Source organism: Haliaeetus leucocephalus, unplaced genomic scaffold (assembly GCF_000737465.1).
Source record: "Haliaeetus leucocephalus isolate CR32 unplaced genomic scaffold, Haliaeetus_leucocephalus-4.0 Scaffold897, whole genome shotgun sequence".
Lineage (NCBI taxonomy): Eukaryota > Metazoa > Chordata > Aves > Accipitriformes > Accipitridae > Haliaeetus > Haliaeetus leucocephalus.
This window is the reverse complement of record NW_010973333.1, coordinates 2,195,563-2,217,746: the sequence shown is the minus strand read 5'-3', so window position 1 is coordinate 2,217,746 and position 22,184 is coordinate 2,195,563. Positions and strand designations below refer to the sequence as shown.

Below are 22,184 nucleotides of genomic sequence, written 5' to 3'. Positions count from 1 at the left end.
ACTTCATGTAGGTAGTCCTTTAATTGCCCTGTCTTTTTTTTTTCTTATGCTCTCCTGTGTTCCTTTTCTCAAATTAAGGGTTTTACTATTCCTAGGTTTGTTTAAGTATCGATAGAAACATACCTTTCAGACTGTCATTTCTCTTTTGGTGCGTGGTGTCTCTCACTGTACAGGTTATTGAGGATAACGGTGTTCGAAGGGTTGTGGTGGTTCCCCAGCCTCCGGAATTTCATCCTGGTGGTCACGCAGTGATACACAGGCCTCCGCATCCCCCACTGCCTGGCTTCCTGCCTCTTCCAGCCATGATACCCCCTCCACCACGTCATATATACTCACCCGTGACCGGAGCCGGTGACATGGCAACGCAGTACATTCCGCAGTATCACACCTCACAAGTATATGGGGATCTGGGTAAGTAGCTTATCAAATATTGCAAGTTCTATCAAAGCAAATAACGCTGTACTGGTTTCCAGCATCTGTTACACTGATGTATGGGCTTTGTCAGCAAGACTTACAGCTTAAATGGGAGCTATACACACAAGTTTTTTATGAGGATACCAGTCTTGTTTTTACTGAAGCTTACTATTCCAGAAGAATTTATTTTAATTAGACTTGCCTATTCAGTGATCCCTTAAACATACAGATTATTTCTTATGTGTATCAGTTATAGATTTGCCCAGCAAAGCAATGCAGGAAGTGTTTGTAGTGATTCAGCTGATGCCTTCTTCCAAGATTCAGCATTTAAATCCATACCTGAGCACTGTTCTGAGATCTCATGTCTTGCAAGTATCCTGTTTGAAGCATGAAACAGGAGTCCTTAGTATTGATTTTGAAAAAAGCTTGCTATTTTTCATAAAAAATGTATGCATTTAGTCCAGTGTCCATATTGAAGTCCAACTTGAATAATCAGGTGCCACCAGCCTAAACTTAATACTGTAGTTGAAGCTGTCTTTGATAGTTCTATTGACATCTGCCTTTAATATGGTTTAGTGGCAAAGTGTATGTGTGTACTAACTCGGGGGTTGGGTTGTTAGATTAATATTTCCATTTCTGGTAGACTTGTTTTTCTTTAGGTAAACTTCTGCTATAAGGCAGGTGCTGACCTTGAGAGAGTTTCAGAGAGCAATGCCAGGTTGCTGGTTTTAGAGAAAGAAGGTAGAAGCTATGGAGGAGGAGACCAAACACAACTTTGTCATGTTGCTGTAGATGCATAGATTCTCAGTGTTCTGCGATACTACTAAACTCATTTAAAAATGTCCTCCATATAGTCACTGTACTTAAATAGTCATGATGTACAAAGCCATCAGATGAGAATACACCGATGTCTTGATCTTCCTGGAATTCTTAAGTGTTTCTGTATTCTTAAGTTGTACTTTATTTCTTCCTTGCACTACTTTGGTAACAGTACATTCTTAGATGCTCTTTGGGTGCTTATTTATAGCTTTATTAATTTCTTGGTTTCCTGTAGATGGCAGTTATTTGCTTTTAGTTTGCTAAATGAAGAGATTGGAGTGTGATAATTAAATGCACAAAAGATGAAGGATACTTGTTAATGGAATAATATTTTTTAGATTTATGCTGTAGGTTATATCCCTTTAAATATGAATTCAGTGATAATTTGCTAAACTGCTAATGTAAAAAAAAAATTGATAAAGTGGGATTCTTTGGTTTGCTTTGTTTTAAATATATATGTAGTATGCCCTTGGATTTGGGGAATTAGAGGACTGGGGATGCTTTAATTTGTTACATATTTGCTACAGATTTCGTATTTAATGCTGGACCACTGTCTTTGGCTCTGGCTTTCAGAAGTCAAAGCCCACAGTTAGGCTTCTGTATGAGGAATCTGAATTTAAGGTGGGAAAAAAAACCCGGAAGTGCTTAGACCATGGTAGTTCTTTAACAAGAGCACCTAAATCTCTAATGGGAGTGAAAAACAAATTTCTAAGTAGTCACAGCTTATCTAGTAATCCTCTGCCAAATTTTCTGGGAATTAAGCTCACCTAAAAAAACAGAAACTGAAAAGTTCTCTAGCTTTGTGATTTTTATCCTTCTTGCAAGGAAGTTTTTATTTGCTCCTGTTTTCTGTACTTCCTAGCACTTAAGGAATAACAGATAATGAACTTCATTCTTCAGACCGAGTGATCCAGCTTACCTGAAAATGGACAAATTCTATGCTGGTTTTGAAGGATGGATTTTTTTGAAAGCTTTCATTATTTGTTATAGATAGGGTTACACTGAGGAGGGAGTTGGTGCCATGTGGTACGCTGTTTTAAAGTCTTGAGTCAATAAGCTGTTCCTAAGCAAAAAGGTGAAATGGATAAAAATGTTAGAATTTAACAGAAAAGTTCACCAACCTACAGTTTAATTTTTTTCATTAGTCTGGTGCTGACTTTTTTCCAAAGCCACGTTCTGACTTAGAGATGGGACTTTGCTAATACTGCAGCAATGCCTCGGGTTACTGTGTACAGGTATAGTGTAGTTACAAGACCTAGCCATACCGTCTTCAGTCTTTTAGTGTCTTTCAGTTGCCCTGTGCTTTTGTGGGGTTTTTCTGTGTTTTCTGCTGAAGCACCATTAAAGTAATAGAGCTCTAGTTGCATTCTGAAACTTAAAACTTCGCATTAGAGCAGATCTCCTCCCATGTAATAAAGTTGCGTGTTTTTTCTCTGTTGACTTCATCCTGTACCTTACAGCTCAAGCAAGATTATAGAAATGTTTTAAGAATAATTTTTAAGTAGAGAAAAGATGTGGGAAGGAAAGATTACACTTTCTCCCCTAACATGTTGTTAATGTCCAATTAGCGTGTATCGGTTTACCTGCTGGATGCTTCAGTTTTCCAACAGGAATAGAGAAGTAATTTTATACACAAGTGCACACTTAATGCACATAGCATTTTTAAATAGATTTTTAATTACATTCCATTCTTAGTTGATTATTTTTAATTTTTTTCTTCTTTACTTCAATTTAGATACTCTGCCTGGTCATGGAAGATCCAACTTTAGAGACGAAAGGTCTAGTAAAACATATGAAAGGTTACAAAAAAAATTAAAAGATCGACATGGAACTCAGAAGGATAAGTTAAACAGTCCTCCATCATCTCCTCAGAAATGTCCTTCTCCTACAAGTGAACATAATGGACTTACAAAAGGACAGGATGCAGCTGGTATAAGCACAGGTTCTACCAAAAGCAAGTCTTTGGGCAAAGGAAAAAGCAATTCTCAGACAGACACAGAAGTAGAAGGTAAGTGTTAAAAAAAAATAAATAAATCTATATATATATAAAAAATGCAAGTCCAGTGTCTGTCTGAATATAGCATTTGTAGATAGAACACCACACTTTGACAATCTTGAAGTGGAGTAGTAGCCCGCCACTGCCCTGACTTACACAGAATGGGCTTAAGGGCAATCAACCTGCTCGTCACATTGGAGTGATGGGCCTAAGAGAACAAAACTGCTGACATGCAAGTCTCCACGTAGATTTGAGCAAATCTTATTAGTCATACTTCATAATACGGTTTAAAGAAAAATCTGTGTTTTGTCCAGAGTCATTGGTGCTTACATTTTTAAGGAATCACTGAATATTGGTGGCCCACTTGATATTGCAGAAAACATGGAAAGAATGAGATGTCTGATACAGGAAACCTGCATTCAGCTTGTTAAAGAGGAGTGCTTCGTAAAAGAGATAATGTTGTTATATAAAATTCACATAATGTCTGTCCCCACCAACTCATCATTGAAAGGCCTTTGTAGAAAAAGACTGGTCCTCACACTAGTCTGTGTGAGTTCATGTTTTCTACGACACTACCATGGGGAGCGTGTTTATTATTAATACCTTTATTTCACTGGAAAGTTTGTGATCTCATAAATGGACTGAATTCGCTCAGTCTTGGTCATACAGTCCTTGTTGAATCTGATGATGTGTCACTATGCAACTTTCAGGTCACTGGCATAGCACTTCAGATTCAGAACACAATGTCAAAGACTTGTCATCAGCCAAGTACAATTTCCTCAGAACAGGGAGCTGTAACTAGTGATGCTGAGGGAAGCAAACTGTGGTTTTCTCAACTCACTGAAGTTTGCTTTGAGATGATGATTTTGTGCTGATGTATATTAGATTGCTGTAAACCACAAGAAACGTGAAGAAAGTATGTCTAACCAAGACCAGGAAATCTCAGCCTAGAAGAGCTGTTTAAAAACATGTGTAGATGATAGCCTGTGAAAGCTTCATACCAAGGGACACCTTTGAGATACAGCCTGAATTCAGCTGTTGGGAACTGTTGCTCCAAACTTGAATGAATACTTGTCACTGTAGTTCCATGGTGGCATTTGACTTGGATTTCTGTTTAGTTTATTTTCTGTTAGTTGGTATTTATCTGTGAGCTAACTTCACCAAGGTACAGGTGATAAAATGTACTGTTGCTTACATACGTATCGAAAATTACGTTAACAGTTCCTTAGAAGTATTTTATATGATAAACAGAAAAGTACGCTTTTCAGAATTACTTAATTCAGGAGACATTTGGGAAAATTATGTACTGTGACTTAGACTTGTAATAACAAACAGAAGTCAGAAATGCATTTAATTAGTTTCAATAGCATAAGTCATTTTAGAAATACAAAGTTGTAAGTAGATTTGACCTGTGTTTTTTAAAGAATTTCATCAGGCTTTGTTTTTCTTTTATTTTTCTTTTCGGTTTAAGGCAGGTTAAGTGAACTAAAAATGCCTGGCCACACCTTCAAAACCGAGTAGCCTGTTCACTTACACTATTGAGATAATAAAATTTTAGTATTGTGTGGGAGAAAGCACATAAAACACTTTCTGTAAACTTTGAGTCCCTTATAAAGCTCAGCTATACCTTCAGCTGAAACAAAACACCTTGGATTCTTTCCCTGGAACGTAACTGAAGGCTAAGCTAAGGTTTGCCCTTGCAATTGAGGGAGGCCAACAGCGTTACCGGTAGTCTTCCAGCTGTTGTGCAGTAACATATTTAAACTACTGTAACTTGACTGCATCTACATCCAAAGAGAAATCTATAGGAAATATCTCAGCCAAGAGCCTAAGTTCTCCAGAGCAGTAGTTTGTTTAAAGTTATACGTTAATAAAAGATAACCAGGCTTTCTGTATTCCATAAATCATAGAACAGATTTAGAAATAGTTTTATATTAATAACTTTTTAGGGAGCTTTTTTGGTTTTATGTTGCCCTAGATGAATGCAAGTTGGCAAGGTGTTCTATTTTATAAATACCTCAGTCTATGTGCAGTTGTTGAATTTGAAGAGCTATTTCACTGTAAAGTCACTGAACAATACTCATGGGTACTTTTTGTTTGCTTTGATTTTGTTTTTTAAGAAAAGGATGAAGAAACAAAAGCACTTGAAGCACTTCTTTCTAATATAGCCAAGCCAGTGGTAAGTAAATAAAGCTTTCCATAAAGTCAGAATGTATCTGTTGCTATTTTTACACAGCTACACCTCCTTTTCTCTCTCCCAAGTTTAAAGGATCTTTAACTTCCTGCACTAAAGATAACTCACTTAACTTCCAGCCACTGAAATGTAAATGACCAAAGTAATTTTTAGTATATTAACATTTGTGAAGCTAAAATTGTCTTGATACTTATTATATGGAATTCTTCTTGGCAACTCTGTGAAATCTCAGTATTAACAGAATTACAAAAAATATATATAGAAAGAGCTTGTAACGTTGTCAGTAACATAATAATGATGTTTAGCATAAGATGATGCTTAAAATCTTCTCTTATTGTAAAAATCTGTTCTCAAATTCCTGTAACATTGTTTAGTTACAACTGTTCAGGAAACAGTTTTACACACCAGATATCTCTAGGCATGAGAGATACCTGGCAAGGTTTTGGAAACCTCACCAAAAATGAGGGTTTGGAAAACCTTATTTGAAAAGTAAAGAAAAATGATGACAGATTTCTCTTTAAGAGTCTCTGGTACCTCCAGGGAAGAGACATAAAATTTGCCAACGAAGGTGTCAGCAGTGGGCTTCTGGCTTACCTGCTTGAGAATCTACCAATTTCTTTTCAGTTTGTAAAACTGTAATTCATAATTCTGCATAGAAACTTTTTAAAGGACTGTTGCCCAATTCAGTAGTTTCTTGCATTGTTGAGCAGGCCTGTGTTCTTTTCGTTCATCATCTGGACCTTCCCTGGTCCTAACCTTTCTGTGAGGATATACACAGCTTTTCCAAAAATCTGCACCTCAATCCTCAGTCCACCAGCTTGCCTGAGTAAAAACAATTTGTGTTCCCTATTGTAAACTACAAAAAGTCCATGCAACTGAAACTCCAGGAGGAGCTTGCCATGGGTTTGTCCAGTCAGCCAGCTACTACCTCCATAATCAGGCATCCTGCTTTTCGTCCTTCGTCAGTCCTTAGCTTACCACACCACACAAGTGCACACGCTCACACACACATACTTCACATAACTAATCAAGAAGAGAAAACTTTTATGGAAGGAGGGACATATAGAGAAAAGAAGGTGAAGAAGGAGAAAGGGTCAGATGGAATGATCATTGGACTTCCAAGACTGTTATTCCATCAGCTACATACCTTCTCTCCTTCACCTCCCGGACAACCTGGCCCTGGTTTTAGTGCCCCAGTCTGGGTTCTTCTTTCGTATGTTGTTGCTTTACAGCCTGGTGAGGAGAGGCTGAGAGAGCTGGGACTATTTAGCCTGGAGAAGAGAAGGCTCAGGGGGGACCTTATCAATGTATATAGGTATCTGCAGGGTGAGTGCAAAGAGGATGGAGCCAGGCTCTTTTCAGTGGGCTCAGCATCAGCCCCAGAGGCAATGGGCCCAGACTGAAACACAGGAGGGCCCCTCTGAACATCAGGAAACACTGGTTTTTTACTATGAGGATGACTGAGCACTGGCACTGGTTGCTCAGAGAGTTGTGGAGACTCCCTCTTCGGAGATACTGAAAATCTGTCTGGACATGGGTCTGGGCAGCTGGCTTTAGGTGACCCTGCTTGAGCAAGGGGGTTGGACCGGTTGACCTCCAGGGTTCCCTTCCAGCCTCAACCATTCTGTGATTCTGTGGTGCTGCAAGGGCTCAGCAGGGATTGTAATTAGAGAGGAAGTCCTGAGTGCTTGACATCCTGCTGTGTCCAAGCATCAGAATGGGTTAACATGTCTACAGTGCCCCTGTGTCTTTGGTGGGTAAGCAGCATGGAGGTGGAAACTGTCTCAATCAAATCCTATAAGAAGGGGTTGAGAGGGCTGAGATGAGGAGATGGAGAGGAGTTAGCTGCTCCTAGCTGTCACTGTTGTGTAGATAGTAGCTGGGACAGTCAGGTTCAGCAGCACTTAACGGATGACCTTGATGATTGGAGCTGGTGGAGGAGCAGTAAAAAGAATTTTTGGAGAAGAAACTGGGGCTGAGAAGGAAGCTTAGGAAGATAAAGGTGTGGGGGAGAAAGGAAGCGAGTGGAGAAGAGGCAGCTCTGACAAGAATGTGAATGATCCTTTCTATCCTGACTAGCCGTACAGGGACCAGTTCTTCAGAAGAAGTATGCACAGTCGTCTGCCAGTGGTCAGGGCATACAGGATGCCATCCAAGTTGAGGTGTCATCGGTGGCTGCATTGCCAAGGGGCATGACAACTCTGAGCTTCCTGGGGTGGTTAGAGTGAACCTGTGAGAAGTAGGATCAAGAGGAGGTGTCTTCTGCTGTGTTGCTAATGACATATGAAAAAGCAATGGAGTGCCAGTACTGTCTTGTTTTCTTTCACTTCCTTCCACCCTCAACGCTCAATTGTCCGTGCCTTTTAGGCAAGCATGCTATTTCCCTTCCCTACCATGTCCTTACTTGAGCGTCATTGCATGTAGCTGTGTGCCTACAAGTGATCTCTTTGCAGACCTCAGAAGACATCACAGGCTTAGGCATTAGTAGTCTGCTACAGACTAGATAGTGTACACAAGGCAAAAAGCCAAAATTCCAGTACTTGAAGAGGCTTATGCTTTGCGAAGGCAAGGGACTGTCAGGGCTGTGGGTGGGTGGAAGACTAGCTGATTTTGCAGCTTGGGGAAGCGTGACGTGGTAAGAGAAAGGGAGTCTGTGTTACCTACTTAGGCCTTGCACAATCAGAAGCAACACTCCCACAGTTTCGCCAAGGAAACATTTTTCTCACCCTCCCACCAGTGAACCAGAAGATTGTGGTTTTTCACACCTTCCATTTGTAGCTCTCATCAGAAATATTCCTGTAAGTTTTTGATTAATGTTTTGCTTGAAGAACTGTGGGGATTGTGCCATGATGCTCTTCTTGATGGATTATCAACACCCTGTTCTGTGGTTGAACTTCAGTGCTGGCACAGGCAATACTGGATACTGGCTGTGGTGGTGGTCATCAGATGATCATACAGGTGCTGTCCAGTACAGTGTCCATTGCACCATATCCTGCTCCAGAAAGCCCAGAGTAGTGCCAAAGGCTGTGACCTGTCCTGGGCTGTCCCATGTCTTACTGCCCAGGTCCAGGGCATGCACATCTACATCAGGTGGTGGGCTCTATGGCATGCTTTCACACATCTCTTTCAGGTCTGTGCAGTATGGCGTACGGGCACATCAGCTTTGCTGCCTCCAAATTCCCATTAGATGTTTTTATGAAAACGTTCTCATTTTCTTGAACTTTTCCCTGTTTGGATCCCCCATCCTTTTATATGTGGCAGTGTTAAGTCAGGTTGGTAAAGTGGTACTGGCACCACATAACCCTTCTACTTAGGGAGGTCTTGAACTTTTTATACCCAGATGTAAGTTGGAGTGGTTTTGCAGATTGCACCAGGCTGAGCCCTCAGTGTTTGAGCAGAGTCTTCAACAGCTGTCATGTCCATTAACCAAACAACAAAGCAAGCAGGAGAGAAGACAAGGGGACCTGAAAAGGCAAAAGCAAAATGAAGAATGGAGCAGAAGGCTGAGTATTTAATAAGGAGAGGCAATAGGAACTCTGAATTTGAGGACAATATTCATTAATTGCTTCTTAGTGAAGAAATTAGTAATTACTGTCATATGCTTGCATCATGTGAAGCTGGAGTTTTGTGTTAAAATAGTATATGCTGATGTAATCTAAGACTGCCATAGTGTATATACACAATAGAGAAAAGTTTTTTACAGGAAATCTTCATTTTAGCAATTCTTGATCTTTCAATACTTTAGGTTTGTCCCTTATTAATAGTCTTGCGAGGAAGAATAGAGCTGAACCTAGACTTGTCTTTAAGAATCATTCTCTTAGCTGGAAGTTGAATCTGAAAAGCAGTACAAAATGTTTTATAAACAAGTTCAAAAGGACTTAAATTACGTTCTCTGATTCTCTATTGTCAGTGCTTGCAGCTGTGATTTTTTTATTTCTTTTAGCAGCTGAGAGTGGTTGAAAATACTCATACACCTGTATGTGAATTTACTGAAAAGCTCCAGAACTTATGAAATATGTGACATCATAGAGAGTGTGGGTCCAGAAGAAAAACCTTGATGTTATTCAGTCCCACTCTTACTGCCTCTCTTCTTTTTGTCTGATTACTGACCCCTCACGAATGAGCTGTATTTCTGGGGACCCCACACTCCTCCACTGCCACTCTTGGCTTGTGGAAAAGAAGGTGGTACCAACTTCAGTGGGATTCAGGTGTATGAGGTACAGGGTTGGAAATTATTTCCAATATTTAACCCTGCCAAAGAGTTAAGTGTTATACCTCTTGTTCTGTTCTTCTGCCTGTGAGCCCGTTCTCCTGGGCCCTCAGGTATCTGCCTCTTACACTCGTTCCATAAATAGTTCACTCCCCAGTGCTCCTCAGCAGGGCTTACTAGTTTCAGCTTAGCTTACTGCAACTCCTTGGTTTAATGTGAGCGTACATCACTGACAGGGAACCAGTGGTTTAACCTGACTACCTGGTTTATTGCAGAGCTCTCAATTTCATCTGGGCACCATCTGCTGGGCCCAGTGACTTTGGTGTGGGTTGTAAATTTTCTAGCCCAGCAACAGGGTTACACAAGATGGATATGGATTTCTGTCTCATTGAAAGTGCAGGATGAAAATAACATTTTACAGTTTTAACTTGACATCCACCAGTAACAGAGCAGTGCCTGACTTGGAGCTTTCCTGATAGGTTTTCTTTTTTTTTTTTTTTTTTTTTTAATTTTTTTTTTTTAATTTTTTTACCGGTTTTTTTTTTTTTTAATTTTTTAAATTCTCTTGTAAATTCTGCTAAGTCATAGCTTATTGGCTAACATATTTCTCCCTTCTCCCCATATGTGTGCATGTGGATGTGTAGAGAACTTATATAGTTTTTATACATTGCAGCTTTTTATGCACCATTAGGATGTCCTTAATTCCCAGCTTCTGTGAATACTTTTCACTTTGCATTTCTGATCATGTTCAATTCCACTAACTGTTGCTTTTAAGTTTTGGCAAATTGACCACAGCAAAGCTTCAGCTTTTCATAATATTCTTTAGTCACATACTCTGTTTACACAAAGTAGAACAACCGGAACAACCTACATGGTCACTGATTTTTAGCTTGGTACATAATACTGCTTCATTGTGTTATAGTTACTGTGTTAACAGTTGTCATCTATTATTTTAGAAGTCTTATGGAAGGTTTATGTGAGTTGACCAACAAACGTTGCCCTGAGGGCGTAACTCGGGATGACAATTTTTATTCCAGTCAGAGACTTAAAGAACATTTCGCCCTGTTCTCTGTTGACTCTTGTTGATATATAATGATTTCCACTAATACTCTGGGTTCAATGTTAGTAGTCAAAGTCCTGTGAGTTGTCTGTTACTCTGTAGTCTGTAATGTTGTCTTTGATCTCCCTCCCACTCTTCTGCTCTGTCTGTACGAAACAGGTGAAACCTCTAATCTTTTAATGTTCCAGTAAGATGTGTGGTGGGTTGACCCTGGCTGGATGCTGGTGCCCACCAAAGCCTCTCTGTCCCTCCCCTCCTCAGCTGGACAGGGGAGAGAAAATAGAACGAAAGGCTCGTGGGTCGAGGTAAGGACAGGGAGAGATCACTCACCAATTACTGTCACGGGCAAAACAGACTCAACTTGGGGAGATTAGTTTATTTTATTACTAATCAAATCAGAGTAGGATAATGAGAAATAAAACCAAGTCTTAAAACACCTTCCCCCCAACCCTCCCTTCTTCCCGGGCTCAACTCCACTCCCAAATTCTCCACCTCCTCCCCCCCCAGTGGCACAGGGGGACGGGGAATGGAGGTTGGGGTCAGTTCATCACACGTTGTCACTGCCGCTCCTTCCTCCTCAGGAGGAGGACTCCTCACTCATCCCCTGCTCCACTGTGGGGTCCCTCCCATGGGAGACAGTCCTCCACGAACTTCTCCAATGCGAGTCCTTCCCACAGGCTACAGTTCTTCACGAACTGCTCCAGCATGGGTCCCTTTCATGGGCTGCAGTCCTTCAGGCACAGAGTGCTCCAGAGTGGGTCCCCCACGGAGTCACAAGTCCTGCCAGCAAACCTGCTCCAGCGTGGGCTCCTCCCCGGGCTGCAGGTGGAGATCTGCTCCACCGTGGACCTCCCTGGGCTGCAGGGGGACAGCCTGCCTCACCATGGTCTTCCCCACGGGCTGCAGGGGAACCTCTGCTCCGGCACCTGGAGCATCTCCTCCCCTCCTTCTTCACCCACCTGGGGGTCTGCAGGGTTGTTTCTCTTACATGTTCTCACTCCTCTCTCTGGCTGCAGTTTCTGTGCCCCAGCAACTTTTTTTTCCTTCTGAAATACCTTATCCCAGAGGCACTACCACCGTCGCTGATGGGCTCAGCCTTGGCCATCAGCAGGTCCATCTTGCAGCCGGCTGGCATTGGCTCTGTCGCACATGGGGGAAGCTTCCAGCAGCTTCTCACAGAAGCTGCCCCTGTAGCTCCCCTGCTACCAAAACCTTGCCACGCAAACCCAATGCAAGATGTAATGCCGCCTTTCACTTGTACCAACTGCATTATTTCTCTGGTGTAAAAGAAGATAGAAAGACTAAAAATGTATGAGAAGAAATGTAATCTGTCAAGGGTATAAGGCAGTTTGGCATTAGCCGAGGGTTAGATGGGGTGTCATGCACAGTTCTGGGCAAAGCACTAAAGATAATGAAGCAGTAGGAGATAAAGAGAACAGTGAGAACGATCAGAGATTTAGATAAGAGAGGGGAGACACAAATGCTTAACAGTCTTCAAGTACATCAGAAACAACTGTAGAAAGGAAGGGAGGATCTGATGTTCAACTTCGGTGACTAGGACTAGTAGACTTAGCTGGTAGTAAGAGAGATCCTGCCTGGATATTAGGGAAAAAATTTCAACTGTTCGGGTAGCTAAACATAGGAATAGATCATTTTACAGTGGACCTACTAGTCCTGGAACATAGTAGGTCCTCCAGGAACCTACTCTTCTTTCTTTCAGTATCCCCTGCTGCCTTCTGCAACCCAGGAGGGAGGGATAAAGATTGTCTGAGAGGGAGCTTCTACCACCCCAGATGCTTCCCACAACTCCAAAGACTTCCAGAAATGCTAGAATTGTCCTGAGGTGATTGTAGTTAGTGTAGTTTGTGACCGCATCAAGTTTACAGTGGAATTTCTCTTCCCAAACTTTGAATTCAAGAACTTCACTGGGTAATCTTAGTAGCATTTGATCCCTTTCAAGATGTGATACACAGTCTTGTTAGCATATAAGGGCTTAGTGACATTATTTCTAAGACATTGAGTCTCATCTTGTTTGACTTTTTCCTCCTTTCTGTTTGTCTGTTATCAGTAAGTCACCTCCTCTGCTTTATTCTTGAAGTTGACCCATTCAATTCAGGTTTTTAGTTCAGTAGATTATAGCAATTTAAGAGCACCAATTGTGAAGATAGCATTTTGATTCTGATACTCTGGTAATAGATTTTCAAAGGCAATTGTTCCCAAAATAGATATACATTACAGTCATATTGTAAAACTAGTCATTTCGTATAATGAAATGTGTTTTCGGTTCTCTTATGAAACAATTGGAAATAGTAGGCGGTTGCAACATACAAATCACAATAGCAGGCGTGCAATATTAATAAACACCCACAAATTTCTAGACTTCCTTCTATAATGGATGCTAAAAATTTGTAATCGCATGCACGCACCTGTGGACTCAACTACAGAAATATGAGCATCCCCAGCCCCTTGCAGCACCTGTGGGTTTCAAGCAGCACCCACTCTTCTGGGAGCCGTGGGTGCCCCTAACTGCATGTCTCCTTTCAGAGATGTGGGTGCTTTAGCTTTGCATGTAACTGTTATTCCCTAAAATCTATTGTTCCCTAGTCTGCTAAGGCACAGGCCATTGAGAAAGCTCTCTGCCAGGTCCCATGCACCCACCCACGCTGTGGATCCCTGCCTGCTGCACCCGAATTGCTGTCATACCAGCTGGGCTGCGCCTGCTCAGGGCATCCATCCAGCCTGGATGGAGGCGGCAGTGGTGGCAGGGCAATTTCTTGCAGTCAGGCCGGGTTTTGATCATTGCTGTGTTGCACTCCAGCATCTTTTATCCCTGTTATGAATTTTCATGCTGCTTTTATACTTCCGAAGCTGATCACTTCTTCCTTTCAGAAGTCTCTTTGTGATCTCCCGGTTACCACTTAACCCACCTGAGGGTTGCTGCCTTTAGCATGATGAGTCTGCCGGGGCAAACGCTTCTCAAACAGCTGGAGGTGTTGCGTTCACACACACTGTTCATTCTCGTATTTCTCTCGTACCAGCTGTTGTTATCCAGGCCTTTCTGCAAAGGGTGCATTGTGCAGGCAAGCACCACCCCAGGAATTCTTTAGGATGTTGCCCGTATGTATGTATATGTACACGGACCTTGTGAGCAAGCCTTCATCGCAAGTGCCTGGGGTCAAAGTACGTTATATGTTCTAATATTCTGTTCCCTAGGAGTACTAGATTAGAGCCTCAGGTAGTTGTATTCCTATTAATATTCTGATAAAAAACCAAAACATGCTGGGATGGTTAACCAAATAGATTCTAATATAATGGGAGAGTCTACTTGTTGCAATCATAATTAAATGCCCAAAGCAAAGTTTATGTACCTGTTACAGTAACGCCAGCCATTCTGGAGAAATTCCTGAGCTTCTATATATTTCATAAGAAAACCGAGTCGACAAGAAGGTATTAAAAAAAAAATCATAGTGCCAGTGACAGCAAATAAAAAATGCCTGAAACATTGTCATTTAATGAAATGATTGATTTCACTGTATATGCTTGCATCTCGTCTGGTTCGCAACAGATGCGGTTCATTTTTAGGTAGCCCACTAGGTGGCATTCGTTAGTTAGAAGTTTCTTTGGTCTCAGCCCTGTGCCCTAGGATTGCAGTTTTCTCATGACATTTCTTGTATTTTTAGCTTGATTTCATCTGTAAAAACTAGTTAGTAGCTATTATATCGGTATAAATACTCTGATATGCTAACGGTATATGATTTTCTTCTCTCTTATTTGGTCCTTTGTGGCATAGCAGTGTTTATATACGATAGCGTTTAAATGGCAGAGATCTCAAAACTTGTATTTCTACAGGTATCGGACATTCAGGCAAGAACAGCACTGCTTATGTGGTCCCCTCCATCAAGTGATACTAGAGAAGACACTGACAAGAATGACGTACCAGAGGTTTATACTTACGAAGTGATGATTTCAAGTACCGGAAAAGATGGAAAGTACAAAACTATATACGTGTAGGTGTTCATTGTTTTTATTTAATTGCTGTTGCATTGAATTATGTGGCTTAAAACCTCATTAAAAATCTGCCTGTTGTCCAGAGATTTAAATAATTAGCAGGTGTCCTGGTTTCAGCTGGGATAGAGTTAACTGTCTTCCTAGTAGCTGGTACAGTGCTATGTTTTGAGTTCAGTATGTGAAGAATGTTGATAACACTGATGTTTTCAGTTGTTGCTCAGTAGTGTTTAGACTGTAGTCAAGGATTTTTCAGCTTCTCATGCCCAGCCAGGGCACCTGACCCAAACTGGCCAACAGTGTATTCCATACCATGGGATATCACATCTAGTTTAGGAAATGGGAAGTGGGGGCAGGGATTCGCCGCTCAGGGACTGGCTGGGTGTCGGTCTGCGGGTGGTGAGCAATTGCCCTGCGCATCATTTGTACATTTCAGTCCTTTTATTACTACTGTTGTCATTTTATTAGTGTTATCATTATCATTATTAGTTTCTTCTTTTCTGTTCTATTAAACCGTTCTTATCTCAACCCAGGAGTTTTACTACTTCTCCTGATTTTCTCCCCCATCCCACTGGATGGGGGGGGAGTGAGTGAGCGGCTGCGTGGTGCTTAATTGCTGGCTGGGGTTAAACCACGACAGCAGGTTTTTGCAACTTCTATTTTACATTGAACTACTTTTTTCAGTAGAATTGGTTCTGTTTTATTACTGAAGTCTCTACCATCAATTAGAATGTAAAGACCTTGTTCTTAGATGTTGGAGGCATGTTTTAATATCACTTAGCTGTATTTCAACCAGCTGCACTAGAAACTATAGGTTCTCAAGTAGTGACATATACGCAAGTAGTGAGAAATACAAATTGTATTTGTAGTTACTTATTTCAGCACATGCTTCTGCTCCCAGTAAAGTTATCCCTCCCTTCCCTGAAAATGCTCTTGGTAAGAGACAGTCTTAGGATATGAAAAAAAGTAAGTAGATTCACACAGAACAGAACTCTAACAGCAGCAAACCAAACAAAACTCTTCAATCGTTTCATTCCTAACACAAGAGTTTTCAATCAGTTTTTTGCAACTTGGCGAAATATAACAGTAAAATTTGCCATTAAGGGTGTAGAGCTCTCTAATAATTATAAATCTTTGTATCTAGCTATTTTATCTTAGTCACCTTCCATTGATTTCTTAGGAGCAGTACATGAATCATGAGTTGGATCTCCCTGTCCTAGAAACAAGAGGAAAAGAAATGAGCTTTGCTAACATAAACTGATGTCAGCAAAAGTAGACTAATAGATGTTACTTAGGTGTCTTTTCTGTTTGCTAGGCTCTAACAAGTAGGTATATGCAGTCATGTACAGTTTTAGATAATTGTTTTTGCAAGGCTGAACTGAGCTTCTGTAGGCCCCAATACTTTGATGGTTTCTGTGTAATAACATATATGTGTACACGTGCAGCTGGTCTTACTAAGAGGAAAATAATTATTCTTTAAGAAACAAATAAACAGAACAACAACAACAAAAAACAAAACCACCAGGGCAAAAGAACAGGAATCAAACACAAGAAGGCCCTAAAATTCGAAGATAAATGCATTTACATTTTACTACATTTAGCAACAGAGTCAAACTGTTAGCAAATACATTTCTTAGAACGAGCGTTAGATGAATGGGTTAGATGATATGTGTCTTTTTATAAATGTATGGGATTCTGAAACAGTCTCTCAAACCAAATCGTGTCTCTTTCCAGTGGAGAAGAAAATAAAGTTACTGTAAATGATCTCAGGCCAGCAACTGATTACCATGCAAAGTGAGTATCTCCTTTTTTAATCGTTAAATTCAGTGGAAATGTTTTAAAAGTTTCATTGTATCTGTGTATTTGCATAGTCTTCAAAGATTGTTTTTACCACTTCTCACCCTCCTTTGAGTCACAAATCAACATTTTTGGCTTAGCTGACCACTCAGTCCATTTTGGAAAACATAAGGGAAGATTGTCGTGCCCCCATCCAACATCCATGCTCTTTCATTCATACCAGCACAGTGACCTATTTCTGTCCTTTTAGCCAGGTGCAGACGCTGCTTGCATTCTCTCAAATTTTGCACAAGCAGCAGAGGAAGGTACCTTGCTCACTGCTGGCCACCTGAAAGTCACCTTATGCTGCTTTTGCATAAGGTGACTTATGCTCCAGCAGATCAGTGAATCTGACCCTATATGCATTACTAAATATGCTCGTAGCTCACTGTAATTCTACCCTTCCAGCAGAATCTGCTGCTTTGCTATGTCATACTGAAGAAACAGCATAGGATTGGAAAGATGTAGGTAGTTGGTGTTCTTGCCTCCTTTTTTAAATACTAGAGAGTCATCTGGAGCTGAACTTGGCAAGGGGTACAAAGAATAATGAGAAGGGCTTCCACAGGTATGTCAGCCAGAAAGGGAAGGTCAAAGAAAGCGTACTGCCCCTGGTGAGCAAGACTGGCAAACTGCTAACAATGGATGAGGAGAAGGCTGAGGTACTCAACAACTTTTTTGCCTCAGTCTTCACTGGTAACCTCTCTTCCCACACCTCTCAAGTGGATGGACCGCAAGATGGGGACTGGGAGAACAAAGTCCCTCCCACTGTAAGATAAGACCAGATTTGTGACCACCTGAGGAACGTGAACATACATAAGTCTGTGGGACCTGACGAGATCCATCCCAGAGTCCTGCGGGAATTGGCTGATGTAGCTGCCAAGACACTCTCCATGGTATTTGAAAAGTCATGGCAGTCAGGTGAAGACCCCAGTAACTGGAAAGAGGGAAACATTGCACCCATTTTTAAAAAGGGTGGAACTACCGACCTGTCAGCCTCACCTCTGTGCCTGGGAAGACCATGGAACAGATCCTTGTAGAAGCTATGCTGAGGACAGAGAGGTGATTTGAGACAGCCAGCATGACTCCACCAAGGGCAAGTTCTGCCTGACCCAACTTGTGGCCTTCTATGATGGAGTGACTACCTCAGTGGACAAGGGAAGAGCTACGGATGTCATCTCTCTGGACTTCTTAAGGCCTTTGACATGGTCCCCCACAACATCCTTCTCTGAATTGGAGAGACATGATTTCATGGGTGGGCTGTTTGGTGCATGAGGAATTGGCTGGATGGTCGCATCCAAAGGGTAATGGTCAATGGCTCAATGTCCAGATGGAGAGCAGTGACAAGTGGTGCCCCGCAGGGGTCCGTACTGGGACCAGTACTGTTTAATATCTTCATCAAAGACACAGACAGTGGGATCAAGTGCACCCTCAGCAAGTTTGCAGGTGACTCTGAGCCGAGTGGTTCGGTTGACGCGCCTGAGGGACGGGATGCCATCCAGAGGGTCCTGGATGAGGTCGAGATGTGGGCCCATGTGAACCTCATGAGGTTCATCATGGCCAAGTGCAGGGTCCTGCGCCTGGGTCGGGGCAACCCCCAGTATCAATACAGGCTGGGGGATGAAGGGATGGAGAGCAGCCCTGCTGAGAAGGACTTGGAGGTACCGGCGGATGAAAAGCCGGGGATGAAAAGCTGGGCACGAGCTGGCAACGTGCGCTCGCAGCCCCAAAAGCCAACTGTGTCCTGGGCTGCATCCCAAGCAGCGTGGGCAGCAGGTCGAGGGAGGGGATTCTGCCCCTCTGCTCCCATCGGGTGAGGGCCCACCTGCGGTCCTGCGTCCAGCTCTGGGGTCCTCAGCACGGGACAGACATGGACCTGTTGGAGCGGGTCCGGAGGAAGGACACAAAAACGATCAGAGGGATGGAGCAGCTCTGCTACAAAGACAGGCTGAGAGAGTTGGGGTTGTCCAGCCTGGAGAAGAGAAGACTCCAGGGAGACCTTATAGCAGCCCCCAGTACCTAAAGGGGACCTACAGGAAAGCTGGAGAGGGACTTTTTACAAGGGCATGTAGTGATAGGACAAGAGGTAATGGCTTTGAGCTGAAAGGGGGTAGATTTAGATTAGATGTAAGGAAGAAGTTCTTCACTGTGAGGGTGGTGAGGCACTGGAACAGGTTGCCCAGGGAAATTGTGGATGCCCTATCCCTGGCAGTGTTCAAGGTCAGGTTTGAGCAACCTGATCCATTGGAAGGTGTCCCTGCTGTCTGCAGGGGGGGGTTGCACTAGATGACCTTTAAAGGTCCCTTCCATTCCCTTCCTTTAAAGGGGGTCTGTTCTTATCACAGCCCTCATTTAATTTGGGCCCCCACATGGCCTGCAGCACAGGTTCAGAAGGATGAATGGTGAATTGACTCAGCTCTTTCATATGCGGGTGTTCCTCTGTGATTTTCTTCCTATTTTTAGTAGTGTTTATGCACTTTACCCAACAATGTTTAAGTTGAAAATGCATGGAGCATAAGGGTCAGAGCCTAGGACTGTTTTTTTTTCCTGTGTAAGTCCTTTTTTATCAGGCTACATTCAGATTCTTTCTTGCTTAATTCTGGTCATTGTAGACAATACCTGGGAATAGGTGGCTTAGCCATCTAAGCTCTTCCTAAGCAGAATTCTGCCAGTGCGAACACTGCCCAAAATCGGTAAAGACCAGAAATACTAAACTGTGAAGGTAACTGACAAATTACATATTTGTAGCTGTATGCAAGTGCAAACAACTTTGTGTGCAACATCAGTCGCTGTTCAAATGTCTCCCTCTCCCTGTTGACAAAATCTACAAAGCCAAATTTCCTGTTACTCGCTGTTTGTGCAACAAAAGCATATAAAGACTTTTGCATCTTCATAAGCAGGCAACCCAGGTCTTAACACCAGTGATAAGAGGAAAGGTGGTTTTGGTTTTGGGGTTTTTTTCTTTCAAAGGAACAGACGAATTGGAAGAAGGTAATGTGCCTGTTCACCCAAGGAAGAGACAAGGCATAGCTACACAGCTTGGGGGGCAGGGGGAGGCCAGAAGATATTCCTGTATTTCCTTTTGGAGACAAGCTGTTAGAAAAACAAACCATTTCTCTGTGAGACAGAAGCAAGAATTCACTCTTCTGAAGTACATGGGGAGTTAATTCATAGCCTTCCTAAAGGAAAGGACAGGGTGAACAGACTCAGCAAGGCCTTGAAGGAGTGCAGAGGATACTCTGAAAATACATCAACAGCTTCATTGTGCTTATCTGACGAAAGCTCTTGCAGGAGAAGAGTTATTCATAATATCAATTAAGTCTGCAACAGATAATGAGCCTGCAAGATGTTACCATTATTTCCCAACCAAAGTACAGCAAGTAACAGACATATTTCAGATGAAATTGTGAGACTAAAGCTGACTGATGGTAATGATGTACATCCAAAGTAAAGGACTCTTTTCTTTCACATTACTTCTGTTGACCAAGATGCTTCCAGCAGTTAGTTATTTATAACAGTGATATTTTAATAATGAGGTAGCAAGGCAGTAATTTAATTCTGAATACTTAGTTTTCTTTGGAAACTGTACATACAGAATTTGAAACAAAATGTTATTGGCCCTTTTCCACTTCAGAGTCCAAGTAGAATGCAACTGTGTAAAGGGGAGCCCTTCAGAAGCAGAGAGTTTTACCACAACAAGTTGTGAACCTGATACTCCAAATCTGCCCAGGATAACTAATCGGACCAAAAATTCTCTTACTCTGCAGTGGAAGGTAAGAATTGCTTAACAGCCATGAAGATAAATATTTTAAACTCTTCAGAATTGTTTTGGATTTAACAATAAAATGCTACTTCATTAAAATGGAAAATTTTTGTCAAACATACTAATTTAAGTCACAGTTCCATGACTGGAAATAGATATATTGGGTTAAATGTGGACTTCAGTAAAAAGGGAAGGATTCTCAGAAAAGCAAGGAGCCTTTGTAGATAAAGTTACTGAGTTCCAGTCCCCTACTGTACTGTGGAACCGATTCCTTTCTCTGTCATTGAACATAGGCTTGTTTGTGCAAAGCAAATGAAGTGGTCTGGAAAGACTGAGATTTGACAGACCTGCAATCTAGCTGCTCAGAAAAATACTGTGGCGTTTTATACTGCTGCCAGAATACTTTTTCAAGGTTTAAATTAAAAAACAAAACCATAAATATGATACAAGCATTCATTGGATGCAGACTGAACTAGGACTGTCTTGGCAAGTGAAACGATCATATAAGGGGAGCATCGTTTGCCCTCCACTGGTCTTGTCATGATTTGACCCATACATGCGTTTTTTCCTTAAGTGGTCTTGTATCCAGTTAGAGCTCTAATTTTCTTCTTTTCCTGTTGCAGGCATCTTGTGATAATGGTTCTAAAATCCACAGTTACCTTTTAGAATGGGATGAAGTAAGCAAGTTATTCTATTTTATTTTTAATTTTATTGTTTTTAAAAAGTAGTTGTATGTGACTCTGCACATCAAGTTGTGTGAATATTATGACTTCTGTCTAAAGGCATGTGACAAATACGTAATTCCTGAAGCAATTATGAAAATATGATTATTGCCCAATTTTTTTCTTGGGGAATATAAAATAATAGGATCTTAATTACATGATTCTGCCACTCTTAATAGTGGCCTTTTCACTTGTAGTCCAATGCTTCTTTCAAGAGCTGACATTGAAGGATCATTTTCCTGTAACAGCCTTTCTTTTGTACAAAGGGGGTGGATCTACAGTGCCCCCACAAGCATTTTCCAGTCCCTACCTGGACAGCTATCCTGAGATGGTATTGCTGCAGAAGCTTCATGGCTTTTTTATTCCAACACTGTAGAACTGGGAAATGGAAAGGAAGGAAAAATGCCTCTAATTCAATATATGTACAATATAAGTTCCATATTCTACTCCCTCACTACACAGAAGATTCTTGAGTTAGGTTTCATTTCAAAAAATGAGTTTACTTCATGTTTGTGTGTTACTTTAATTGGCGGATGCATATATAATAGGGTGAATAATGTGATTAACTTATTCCTTTTTAGGGAAAAGGAAATGGAGAGTTTTGCCAGTGTTATTATGGCCAACAGAAGCAGTATAGGATTACTAAACTATCACCAGCAATGGGGTACACCTTTAGGCTAGCAGCCAAAAATGACATGGGAATGAGGTAAATACTACTATTATATACATAAATACGGAATGCATATGCATGTATGTTTGTGCTTGTTTAAGGAAAACATAATGGCATTTAAGGAAAAGTGTCTTTTATCCAACTGGAATAAAATGAAATATAGACTAATTCAGTTGGAAGGGACCTACAATGATCATCTAGTCCAACTACACAGTTATTTCACAGTATGTGATTGGATTATTTGGTTTGCAGATTACCCATGTACTATGAATCACTTGACCCTGCTTGAGCAGGGGAGGTTGGACAAGATGACCTCCAGAGATCCCTTCCAACATCAGCTATTCTGCGATTCCCAGCATAACGCGTTTTGTCCAGGCATGGTATGGCTACGTACTGCAAGCGCTACGTATGTGCATACTTAACCATATAAATGCTACAAATCTCAGCCCCTCTTAGAAGCAGATAATACAGCTACTTCTGCCAGACTTAGCCTCGTTT

The 22,184-nt window shown here is 41.6% G+C and overlaps 1 protein-coding gene across 1 annotated transcript in view; it reads left to right on the top strand.

The window, feature by feature from the left end:
- Positions 1 to 22,184, top strand: part of FNDC3A (fibronectin type III domain containing 3A) — a 121,768-nt gene that overhangs the window by 72,041 nt on the left and 27,543 nt on the right. Inside the window, exons 5-12 of the mRNA XM_010583379.1 lie at positions 174 to 411; positions 2,969 to 3,241; positions 5,350 to 5,408; positions 14,543 to 14,700; positions 16,433 to 16,492; positions 20,166 to 20,304; positions 20,918 to 20,971; positions 21,598 to 21,722. Of these exons, the coding sequence (XP_010581681.1) occupies positions 174 to 411; positions 2,969 to 3,241; positions 5,350 to 5,408; positions 14,543 to 14,700; positions 16,433 to 16,492; positions 20,166 to 20,304; positions 20,918 to 20,971; positions 21,598 to 21,722 (1,106 nt within the window). The remainder of the gene's footprint in view (positions 1 to 173; positions 412 to 2,968; positions 3,242 to 5,349; positions 5,409 to 14,542; positions 14,701 to 16,432; positions 16,493 to 20,165; positions 20,305 to 20,917; positions 20,972 to 21,597; positions 21,723 to 22,184) is intronic.